The sequence below is a fragment of the Melospiza melodia genome, chromosome 5, assembly GCF_035770615.1.
Source record: "Melospiza melodia melodia isolate bMelMel2 chromosome 5, bMelMel2.pri, whole genome shotgun sequence".
In the NCBI taxonomy this organism is placed as follows: Eukaryota; Metazoa; Chordata; class Aves; order Passeriformes; family Passerellidae; genus Melospiza; species Melospiza melodia.
In genome coordinates, this window is record NC_086198.1 from 677331 (window position 1) to 690305 (window position 12975).

The 12975-nt window shown below is 34.5% G+C and overlaps 1 protein-coding gene across 4 annotated transcripts in view; it reads left to right on the forward strand.

The window, feature by feature from the left end:
- TUSC3 (tumor suppressor candidate 3) overlaps nucleotides 1–12975 on the forward strand; it is a 108047-nt gene that overhangs the window by 25143 nt on the left and 69929 nt on the right. For 3 of the 4 annotated variants that reach the window (XM_063155947.1, XM_063155949.1, XM_063155950.1), the window contains exon 2: nucleotides 12292–12461. In XM_063155947.1, coding sequence (XP_063012017.1) covers nucleotides 12292–12461 — 170 coding nt within the window. Of the gene's footprint in view, nucleotides 1–7826; nucleotides 7895–12291; nucleotides 12462–12975 lie in introns of those variants that run through there. The other variant, XM_063155948.1, reaches the window with a different exon arrangement.

Below are 12975 nucleotides of genomic sequence, written 5' to 3' on the forward strand. Positions count from 1 at the left end.
CTGTTGCACATGAACTAGGCTGACTTGTGGCCTGAGCTGGTACTGCCTTCGTTATATTCCTATGATGATGGTGTTGGCATGTAAAGAGAATATATCTGTGTGCATTAAGGTAATCAGGAAAAGTGATTCTTGGTAAAATTAGGAAAAGTGTCTCTTTTTCAGCTGGGAAAACAAATAGGGAAAGTGCTTCTCAGATTTATTATTCTAACTGTTTTCAAAGCAAAGCTCTAGGATAGGTCTATAGAATGTTAGATTTTATAATCATGCTTCCTTTCTCCTTTATATTTTTCATTATTCTATATCAACATACTCCTTAAAATCACCCACAAAAAAACAAACCACCAAATTATTTTTTCTCTCTATTTTTTCTCTGTCCTTAAGTACCCTGCTTTTTAAAGGTGGTTTTGATTACCTAAATTTTAGATGCAGAGTAATCATAGATCTCTACTTGGTCTTTTACAGAATTGAAGCTTATTATTTCTTGACGGGTTTAGGTCTTGAAATTACATTCCTCTTTTGCAAAAGAATAATCTAAGAGGGGTTTTTTTGCTTTTTTGTTTGGGTGGTGGGCTTTTTGTTGTTATTGTTTGTTTTGCTTTGTTTTAAATCTGTAATTGTATTTAACCCTGATAGGTCTCAGATTAGCCAAGTCTGGAGTTACAATTTTTTTTTTTTTTAGTGAGAATAGTGATAATATTTTGCATAATATTTATTTCTTTTCTACCATAGGAGGTTTTATCCTATGGATACTTGGTTAATGGGTAAAACATAAAGAACATGTGGAATTTTAAGGAGGAAGTAAAACTTCTATCTGTGGTAGGTAGTCACAAGATGTTCCAGTGCCTTTGGCAGTAGCAATTTTTCCACTCTAAAGATTAATTATTTTGTCTGCAATTTTTGATTACAATTTTTAAAATTCTTTAATTTTACACAGACTAGTTTGTGCATAGTTAGATATCTTATTTCAGAAAGTACTTAATTGCCTTTGTCACAAGACAGAAAGTGTTAATTACTTACCACCACACCTTTCCTCTGACATTACTCTCTTAATTCACTTGTTGTGAAGAGGCACGTGAGAAATTTAATTCTGTTTTTTTAGCTTCCCAGTGCACTAATCAGCAAGATAACCTTTTCTGTTAAGGTGCCAATAAGAAACAGGTACTTGACAATTCTCTCAGTAATACCAAAAAGACAAATTCACGATGTCTGCCTGTGTGTTGATTTTGGGGTTTCGGCATTTTTGTTGTTGCAGGTTTTTGTGTTTGTTTTGGTTTGGTTTTTTGATTGGTGTTTTTGGTTTTGTTTGATTGTGTTTTGTTTTTTTTTTTTTTTATGTTTTGGAAGATGAAGAAGCCAGAGTACTCATTCCCAGAATATTTTTCAGCTAGATGCTTTATGTATTCTCTGTATGAAGTTAACCGGTTGTTCTTTGCTTGTATGGAGAACTGCTGATTTGTTGATTTTGTTAAAGGTCACTTAGCTTTCTCTAAATTCTTTTGTGTTATATACCCTCTTTTAAAATGTATGTTATATAATAACAAAGAAAGTTGAAGTACTCTTGTATTCCTTGTTGGAGCAATTTTTTTAAAAAATGCAAGCATTATTCTTAAGGAAATTCTGTCACAATTATTTCAGTATGCTTGTTTGAGTTCTCATTGTTTTCCTGTTCAAGCAGTTATATCTCTGATTACCAACCAGTGCTTATGTGCTTTGAAACAATTTAATTTCTGCCCCTTCATTCTGGTATGTTTTTACTCACAGAACCAAATCTTCTCTGTTTTATTCTGTATTTACTCTGCATTTTACATTTCAAATGTTGAATTGATTTGTCCTAAACTTCTTTCTTTTAACAGTAGCTGCTGCTGCCCCTTCCCAGCCTTCTTTATAATCTAATGCACTTTAAGTTCTTGATGCTTTCCCTAGCTAGCCTTTCATAAGATTTTTTATAAGATTTTTTTAATAAAACTTCTATTTGTTGTAGCTGTTCAGTCATCTATTCTGTACTTCCAGGGACTGGAAATACAACATCTGTATTTTAACCTGGTGTTTGGAATAACATAGAAAAGTGAAGAAGAGGAAGAAGAGGAAGAAAGATTTTTTATTTTTTTTTTTAGCATTAGCCATGGTTTGGTTTTCTGGGTAATTCTTCAGTGTAGCACAGTACTTAAGGGCTTTGAGGGATTAGTCTCTATGTGGTTCCACAGAGAGGAGAGCTGAGTTATCAATGACTTTGTAAAATGTGTCTCTAGCATGCCTGTTTACAGAGAGCAAAAATGATCCAGGTTCGGTTTAATTTTTTAATATTTTGGGGAAAAAATCTAGTAATACCCTGAACTTTTGTTGGTCTTCCGGCTTTTTGACCACTTTCAAACTGTGATTTATTGGTAGCATTCCACCAAAATCAAAGCAACCTCAAATTTCTGAGGTGAACTACCTCTTTTTGAAGTTACTATCATCATTACTTTATCAGCTTTCAACCTAAAATCTTGTCATTCCATAAATATGTGGGAAATAGGCAGTAAGGGATAGAAATGTGATTGGCAGTATTTCAACAGCAATTCAGTTTGTGAGTTACTTTATTGTGAAACAGGGAATTCACTTTGAACAAAGGAACAGTTTTGTTGATGTCTGTCCAAGTCACCTTTTCTCTAGATGCTACCTGCTCTGTAAAGAAGAACTTGCTTTACATTAATGAAAAAACCAAAAATTAGGATGGAGCCACTCTTCAGTAAAGTGATGTCATTTCATGCACATCCTTTAAATATCATGCTTTCTACCTAATGTTCTGGAGTTAAAAATGACCTGAGGAAGGGCTGAGAGAGTTGGGAATGTTGATCCTAGAAAAGCAAAGGCTCAGGAGGAATTATATCGATGCAAATAAACACCTGAAGGGTTATGATGACTGGCACAATAGTTGGTGCCCAGTGACAGGCCTGGAGGCAGTGGGCACAAAATGAAACACTAAGAAAGGTTCCACCCGAACATCAGTGAACACTTCTGTGCTGCGAAGATGACTGAGCATTGTCGGGAGTTGTGCAGAGGTTAGGGGTGGCTGCCTGTTTTGTTTGGATTTTGTTGTTACTTGTTTTGGGGTTGTATTTGGACTTCTTTTTCCTGTTTTTTATTTGGTTTTGGGTTTGTTTGTTTGTTTTTCCTAAGGAATATACTACATAAGTTATTTGAATTTTTCCCAGGGCAGCATGCAGTTTGGGATACCTGGCGTACTAGAGCTACATGCTGTGGTCTATACAAAACTAGTACGTGAGTAACCTGATCCTGCCTTATCAGGTTCTTACGGCTTACTCTGTAACACTTTCTTTTTTAATAGTGTAAGAGATTCAGCTGGCAAAGATATTTTGTGATAAAATTGAGAGGGAACAGCTAGTTATATAGCACTGTATGTAGAACATTCAACTTCATATACAATACTCGAGAGTAAAAAAAAGATCTCATTTTGACATTTTCAGAGACTCTGGACCCTAGTTTTAGAATGAAGAAAACAGAGGAGAAATATCTTTAGTGTCAGACCTTTGCTTTTAGTAGAGAAATACAATTTTTTCAAATGATCTAGGTTAAATAAGGCTGCCTGCTGATTTCAGCAAACCCTGAAGAAGTGAAGGAAAGAGTTACTTATTTTTAAGCATAAATACAATGTTAATGATGTGTTGAGCAGTCAATATTCTTTGTAGGAAGGGAGAGGTACACAAAGAATATTTTAGTTTCCTGAATGGCTTTCAGTAGTTAACTCATAATTCTACTCTGCTAATTGAATGCTCTGAGATGACTCTTGCAGAAAGCTGAACTTAACAAAAAAAACTCCTTGGGGTCCAGAAACTCAGAATGGCAATCTAAATAGAAACTGGTTTAAAATGCTGACTTAGTTAAGTTTAATTTTACCTAAAAATCAGGAATATTTGAAAATGGCAGGCCAAATAAGTTGATATTAAACATCTTGATAATCTGTAGCTTTGAGATGTCTTCCCGGATTTAGAAAGAGTTGTGATTTGTGAAATAATAATTGTGCATAGAGCTAACTTGAAGTATCTGCATAAAAATAATAAATTTAGCACTCTTAAAGGTATGGCTGAATCCAATTCCCAGGAATCTGAAGGTTCTGAATATTGAAAAAAAATAGCAATTTAGAATTAGGGGTTTGATCTTAATGAATTGAAATATATGTGCAGAGTTAGTTTTAACTTTTTGTGCATAATTTTAATATTTAGCTAAAAATTTCTTCCCATCTTTAAGAACTTCTGCAATATTTTTGCTAGGTCACCCTGAATTGTTTTCCACTGAGAGTAAATGGAGATTTTTTAGCTTTTGTGTATAACAAGCACTCTTGGAATCATCCTGGATGTCCTATATTATGCTCTCCTGAGACTAATATCCTTCCAGTATAAAGGTGACCTAAGCAAAATGTACTTTGAGGTTTAGCTGGTGCTTTTGTTGTAGAATCTTTCCTCTAATTCATAATTCAACCTTTTGATATTTCTCATTATGTAATGAATTACTTCCATGCTTCTAAAGAAAAAAAAAGTAAAATAAAATTATAAGTGAAAAGCCTGTAGTTGTATAAGTCATCTTACCTAAGCTTATTTCTATAAAACTTAAATAGTTTAACTTTTGTTTATTTAATGCAATACAGTAGGTATTATCTTTCCTGAAATAAGCTGTGTTCTTGTTTACAGTACTGGGGTCTTACTCTGTAATTCATATTGTTGATCTTATAGGCTTTATTTAAATCAGATGAACTTTATCTTTAAATGAATGTAAGTTACTTTAAAGTTTGTGACAAATTGTGAAAATTTTGAAAAGTATTAAATAGAAAACAGGGTAAATTTTTTGTATTTTGAAATCAATTGTCAATTTTTGATTGTACTCAGTGGAAATTGCTGGTCTTTGTAAAATCAGCTGGACAAAATACATCCACGTAAACCATTACACAGGTTATTTTCAGTGTTGCATCTTACACAGTGTAAAAATATTAATGTTAATACTTTTATAATGTTCAGAAAATGAAAGCTTCATGTAATAGGAAATTAACCAGATTTTTCTGAATCTGCTAATAGAACAACATATGGGCTAAAATAATAATAAAAAAAAAAAGAAACCAAAAACCACAGTAGTTTTGATTCTCTGTTAATTTATCTATTCATCCTTAAAAGGACATTTTTTAGGTATTATGCCACAATGTAGGCATTTTACATAAAGATGAAAATCAACATCTCATTCCAAAAAGCAAATCCTCAGTCACAGCTAAATGACTTTGAGTCAATGGAGCATAATATTAAGTCAGTCATACTGTGCCAGCTTACATGGCTTCTCAATTATGTTCAGGCAGTGGCTTTTTGTAAATAAATAAATAAACTGAGAAGGAAAAAAAGTGTCCAAACAGATTTCTGTATATCTTAGTGGTTAGTAATATTTGCGTTAATTCATGCTTCTCTTTTCTTGCAGAAGAGAAATTAGAGAAGAAAATATTTGCTGTACTGATAGTTATTCTCAATAGAAGAATTAGTTTATGAGTGTATGGCTGCAGAATAATGTGTTGCTCACTGGAATATTCAGATACTTTATCCAGGAGTTCTCCATTAGGCCTACGGTTGTGAATCAAGAAATCACAGTTTGTAACTTTGACATGACCCATGGTTTCTGTTCCTGTTTAAAGACAAGTTCAGAATTGAGACTAAGTATTTTTGATAAAGCTACTGGTGGTGCTTTTGTTAATACAAAGAGAATAAATTTTGACAAAAGTGAAATATATTTAAATATTTTTCCCTGGGTTTTAGATTAGCTTAGAAGATATTAGAGAGAAGAGTGAAGATGCAGACAAATCAATGAAATTACATTTCAAGTCCATGAGCTATTTGAGATTTTGTTTAGAACACCTATACAGGAAAGTAGCCTTCTATCTTGTCCCTTTTTAGTGTGTAGGAAATATTATATGAAATTATCTAAATATATGCCATTATTGTGTTTTGAGTTTTACAAATGATAAGAATATTTTTATATGCTCAAGGATACTGATATGTTGGTAGCATAAATTACATTTTTATGCAGACATCAGCTGACCAAGGTACAGCAGAGGAATGAATGCCTGTAAGGACACTTTGAATGTTGAATCCATCATCTTTCTGCCACCAATTTAATGGGGTCAGTAATTGCATATCTGTGCATGTTTATCAGACACATTTTTAGAGAAGTTAACTGTTTTTACAACATACTGGTGAAATGTGTTTATTAGTGCAATTAGTTTCTCTGTATTACTATTCTTAGTATAATTAAAGACTAAAATGGAGACTGTTAAAGTAAATTGGAATTTAAGCTACATGCATTAGATAGATTTATGAGATAGTTTACATGCAGTATCAGTACAACCTTGTTTTGTGGTTTGCTTTTTGTTTGTTTGGTTGTTTTTGTTTTTTTTCCACAATGAGTGTTGTCCTGAAATAATTGTGTACAGAGCTAGAATTTCTTGGGGATTTGATGTACCTGAGTGAACAAAGCAGAATTTTCATCAAGGATGGTTTTTCAATCTGCCTTAGCTAGTTTTGGTAAAATACACATAAAGGAAACATGGAAGTCAAGCCATCTTATTTTTTTTTTTTAATTTGCAACATCATTTCAGAAATAGTTAACAAAATCTGTAGTTAGCTCACCTCCAGTAGCAAATGTAATATCAAATCATTAATTAGAAGCTCCTTTCTTTATTTTTTTCACTACAAAAAGTGAAATTTGAGGTGCTGGAGTGAATTGGAATTTGTCAGGAAAGGGGAATGGCTCAGTAATAAACAATGCTTCAGCCTTATTAGTAGATTGAGTCTCTAGCTAACTTGTACTTTTCCTAGTATAGGAATCTCATGTTACTGCTTTTGACCCAGTCTTTCTAAAGCTGAGGTTCCAGGTTAACATAGTCTTCCAGGTTCACATATTGAGTATTCAGGACCCTCTTACATCAGAAAAACCTGAAACTTCTTCTGGAACCTGAAAGATGTAAAGTGTTAGAGCTGGTGTTTTTCTAAGGGAGGGAGTCGAATTTGAACACTGAATCATTGAGTAATATCATTGGACTTAATTCTTTGCTTTTTTCCCAATAACCCTTATGCCTTAGGTTACCTGTGTCACGTTATTCTAACAGAAGGCAAAGTAAATGAAAGGAAATCTAAAGAAGAAATCTTGAAAATATCAGGGCCATCCACTGGACAGACTGAGCAAGCAGTGCTTAGGAAAATATGTTTGGTATTTTATTTTTTTTTGTTTGGTACCCCCTGCCCACAACTGATTTATTTGGACCAAAATAAATTTAGAAAATCTGGCCAAGAAAGATTAAAAGTCAAGTGAGGCAGCACGTGTGTATGCCAGGTGATTCTTGTTGTTGATGCTTTGTCTTCTAGGCACTGTGTCTTGGGAGAATGAGTAAGTAAAGCTGTGTTTTCAGTAGCTAACCTGCTAGTCACAGAGGATGAAAGGGAAGGCTTGTAGATGTCAGGCTCTGTTGGGTTAAGAAGCAGAGAGGAGATATGAAGGATCACTGGGAAGCAGTCCCTAATAGGGAATTGCTTCAGGTGCAGATGCCAGAAGCTTGGCCTGCTAGCATCTTTAGTTTCATAACTTGTCACACTTAGTTTTTTGACAGGTAGCTTGGTTGTTTTATCACATCACTGGAAACCAACATCTATAATAGATTAAATTTACCTTTTGCTTCCTTCATTACTCAATAACAGGGAAAACTGCAAATGGAAAAATCATTTACTAGCCTTAGGCATAAAAGAGGAATTTTTTAGAATTGTTTTCCCAAGCAGCTTTTTTTTCAGTGGGGAGTGATCATCTGCTTAACAGGATTGAGGAAAAGATGCCAATGACTGTCACTATTTCAAGAGCAAGGACAGTTTTTGTAGGTGATTGCTTTACAAAATAATCCTGTTTTCTAAAAAAATAACAGCTTTACTTGTTGTGTAAGAAAATTCCTGGATTTTGGATCTTCTCAGATTTTTAATAGTTATTTAGTTTTGTAAAAATGTTGATGTGCTATATATTTTCACTTGCAACAAAATAGTGTAGGAGTAGCAAGTAATGATGTAGTTCTGTTTGTTTACAGAAATTAGCATTAATTTTGTTTGCACACGTAGGTCATACATGTTCCTACATTCTGATTGTGGCATCAGCTAATGAAAATAAGTAAATGATACATGGCTTCTTCTTCATTCATTGATTGAATGTTCTCAGTGCTTTTACAGACTGTTAAAGACTGTTATCTGTTGATCCTTTTGTGGCTATTTGCAACATCACACCCAGAGTTTTCTTTTTACAGGAAGAATTTCCTTTGTCATAATTAGGGTTTGGGTTTCTTGGTTTTTTGTTTGTTTGTTTTTGGGTGTTTTCCCCTTTAGTGTTTCAACTAAAACCCTTTCAGTTATCCACATAAATCTGGTAAGTGCTTAGAGAAATTCTGTAAATTTATAGATTTAAATATATGTAGAGTCTTTACTTGCAGAGACTATGTCAAGGAGCAGAAAAATAGAAATCCGGAGTGAAAACGAGGTAGTGTCCCTTGTTTTCTGGATTTGAGTAACAGTTGTTGTGTCTGTCATCACAACATGTGTTTTGGTAGATTTAGCCTCTCTCCTACTTCCAGATTTTCTCTGGCAGAAGACTTTTCCCAGGGGTTAGAAAGAGGCAAGTTAATAAAATTTTTAAGTGTCGAGAATCCTAATGAGAATTCACTTTGTTGACAATTGTATGTATAGTTTGTATAGTTGGGCAATAAAGGGTGAAAGAAAATATGTTTGGTTTCAGTATCTTCAAAGCAAAACCAATTTGGCATATACCATTGTCTTTTCTAACAGTGCTTTCTAGGATATTAGTGGATTATTTTTCTAAGGGTAATATAAAATTTTTGCCTTTTCATTCTACACATTTTTTGTCAATTTTTCTTCACTTTTCAACGCTTTTCTTTTGCACTGGAGAAAATTTTTGACTGACATAGAGCTCCTGCTTTTACTCAACAGTATGTTTTTTCTGTTTTCTATACTTCTATCTTGAAAAAAATAATTTTCTTACAAAAATATCCGAATTAGATTCTGAATGATGAAATCCTTAAGAATGGTCTGCTGGCTTCAGTATACATAAAACACACTTTACCCTGCCCCGCCTGTTAGTTAACACACTGACCAATTTTCTGAGTGTAGTGTCTGTTAGGTGGGTGCCTTTTTGATGCAAAGCTGGATTAGACCAGTGGAATTTTAAAATGTGCCTTATTTCCTTAAGACTCAGCTTTAAAGTCAAATACATGGCTAAAATGCAAACTTTTATTACTCAGATTTATTTCTTTGATTTCATTATTAAATGAAAGGAGGAAAAGGTTGCTAACTTACTCAGGAGCATATATTGTGAACATGTTTTGGAGTTGACAAAACCAATATCAGACCTTCATATTTTTCTGAAGACTTACAGGTCAGAAAGACTGCACTGTGGATTCTAGAAATCTCAGTCCCAAGGTCTCTTCTATTAATTACTCTGCAAAAGACATCTTCTGAGATAGTGTCCAAAATATTGGTCGGATATTGAAGTGCAGTTAGTTAACTAAAAGAAGTGTAGCCTATAGCAGAATGTTTTATGAGGCAAGACACTATCTGCAGTCTATTTCATAACTTTCTATTTGAAAAAAATAGATTTCTTCAGAATGCAGTGAAGCAAGTATATACATTGTACCTAATGTCCACACTCCTGAAATACTAGCTTGATTTTGCCTAGTGTAGTACACATATAAAATTAGTGCAGTTACTAGCTTTTTACTAGTACAGGAAGAACCAAACAAGAAGTGATAAAAGTGGTTGAGAATGTTCTAGTGAATAGTGCACAAGAGCTATGTAAAGGTGATGTTACACGTGGCTGAATCTAAAGGAATCAGGACTAATTTTTACTGGCAACTAGCTTCCAAGTAAAACTACAATTGGGACTTCTCTCAGTAAGATTCTTCTATAAAACTGTATTTTATAGAAGCAAATTATGTAGCGCTAATAGAGCTGGATTTATTCCCTCTCCTGATTTTTTTTTCTTTCTGTCAAGATCATGGTTTTGCTTTCATACCCTTAATGCTATTTCATGGGTTTCTTTTCTTCGAATAAGGCCTAATCTGAACAGTATTTGTTTTTCTGTACCAAGTAGGATATTATGCATAGTTCCTCTGTTAATATAAAAGTTATGTCTTTTTATTAGTTCTCTTTGGTTTATCTTTTTGCTTGAATAATTAAAGCTTTTGGATATTCTAGTTCCCATGCTTTTTAGCTCCTCGTATTTTATTGTGCGTTACTGTCTGGAGTGCCTGATGCAAAACAAGTGAATCTTTTGAAATGAACAAAGATTTAATCCTGACACTGCTAATTGAAGGAAATCGTACAAATGTGTAAGCTTCATTTTTGTGTACTTTGCTTTGTGATTATTTTTAAAGGAAAGAACTTACATAATATCTTCTTGAGGCAAAACCACCAAAAACATGTCTTTTAGAAGAAGAAAAAGTGAAGTTTTAATTGAATCATTGATATTCTCATGATAAACAGAGTTGTAATCTCTCCTTCACATTCATGATTACAAATACTAGCTAAATTCTGGTACAAAACAGGAACAGGAGCAAAAACCTAAAGGATTTTTTTTGTAAGGTCAAGTAAATGCACGTATTTCAGAACTCTTCATGATCCACACTCATCAAAGCTTCTTTTGTACTCAAGCCTTGTGATGACCAGTGCCTAGGGGAGCACAGCCCCTAAGGGGCTCTGATAATTTTGAAGGTGGAATTTCTGACAGGCAAAATATAATTTTTCTTTATCCTTGCAATTCATTCCTTCCTTCCCCTCATATATCTATCTCTACTCTCATTCATAGCATTACTGATTTGTCAAAATGTTACTAGATGACCTAATTTTTCTATTCTATTCAATTTTTTAAAAAACTCAGAATAGCCACCTTGTCTCCTTGCTCAGTTGTTCTTGCACAAGCTGTTCCTACACAAACATTCTGTTTGGCTTCTACATGTCATCAAGCTCTCTTTTCTGAGTGTGTCCCTACTTCTATAGGTTTTTTAGGCTAGTTTGTTCTACCCCTCCTCGGTGGAGCCTGACCAGTTTGTAAAACCTTTCACTAATTTATGTGTATTTTAACAGAGTTGTAGCATCTTCAATTTTCTGAAGTTAGTTTCCTCACCTTCTGTTCCTGTCTCTCTGCCCCCTTCTCTGTCCTTCTCACTTCCTCTCAGCACTTAGCTTCTGAGTTGTAATAATCCAGTGTCCTCCACTCTTATTTTTAGTTTTTATTTGATAAAGCAGCTTCCACAGGGCCAGTGAGCATGGAGCTGAAGGCTTTACCAAGGTAGATGCATTAATCCTGCTACGCTGTATGCAGCAGTCCGCTATAGCATGGTCAGTTCAACCTTGCTGAACCCAGGTAACTTAGGAAACCAAACACTTTCTGCTGAGCATGTGTGGCATCACATTTACTTGATTAAAAAACAGAACCCTAAATAGATTTTCATAGGAATTGTTAGATAAAGAGGGCTGTCTTTTAGTATGTCTCATAGCTTGCTTTTAAATCACTCATGGGGTGGAATGCTTTCAAGCAAAAGACAATGCACAAGCAGATTTTTCTTATACAATGGTAGTTCAATCAAAATATTTTGTGCTTCTCAGTCTTGAGATCAGCTTAAAACATTGATCTCATAATGGAATGTACCTAGATGAGTTTATATGACAGTGCAGTCTTGTCTCTAACAAAATACAAAACTTGCATGATTTTAAATTCAGTATGATACATTTGTAGGAAATTCTAAACATAGTAACTATTTCTCTCTCTCTTTGTAGGTATATGTATCTTTCATCTTTATACTAAAGTGACAGACAATATCCTGCTGTGATTTTTACTAAATAGAATAAATACAACATAAGGCTGTGTTTTCTAAAACTTCAGTTTTTTGAATGAAAGTTAAATTTTTGCTGTACTGGTAACTTCTAGTTAGGCATGATCCTTACTCTGCCTCTTTGTCTTTGGTAGCAACCTGTTTGATTTTATTTTACGTATTCTTTCTGTTTAAGACCACATTGAGTTATTTTTTTAAATACTTGAAGTCTCATTGACTACATGAACGACTAAATTATGCTATTAGCTAAACTCTGCTACATACACCTATATATAACTTCCATCTTGAGTCCAGAGGAATTTGGAGAGTGCACGGGCAGAATGTAGGTACAAAGCATTTAAATTTCAAGCTGAAACATTCCTCACGCTTGTCCTCGATTTCAGAATCTTTTGGCCGAGAAGGTGGAGCAGCTGATGGAGTGGAGCTCCAGGCGCTCAGTCATCCGCATGAACGGAGATAAATTCCGAAGGTTTGTGAAGGCCCCCCCTCGGAACTACTCTGTGGTGGTGATGTTCACGGCTCTGCAGCCGCAGCGGCAGTGCTCTGTCTGCAGGTAATCCATGCCTTGGCGACCTTGCTCACCTTCCTTACCTGTGTGCAAGGGAGTGGTGGAATCGATGTGCAGTGTGCCGAGTGGGGCTGTTCTTTGCGTGGGGTAGGTGCTCCCCAATCAACACGCTCATGTGGTTGTTTGTTAGAGCATCTTTTCAACTGCATTTCATCCATGTGTCACATTTTACAATTAGTCCAGGCTTTGATTTTTAAATTACAGTTGAATAAAATGTACACAGCTGAGGAAGACTTTCTATTTAAGAAATGAGCTTTATTTTATTATCAGTTATCCATGATCTTTCCAAAGGCATTAAGTGATTCATTACCATTTAATAATAATGGCACTTCAGTGATTTCTTCAGTTAAGAGATGCCCAAGGTGCTCATGCAGATGTCTTGCCCTCTGATTTCACAGCTTTGGACAGTTCTTATGTGCTAGCACATTTTTCCATGAGGTCATAATATTGTGGAATACTGTCTGTCACACCAATTTGATGTGTTCTGGTAACTCCACTC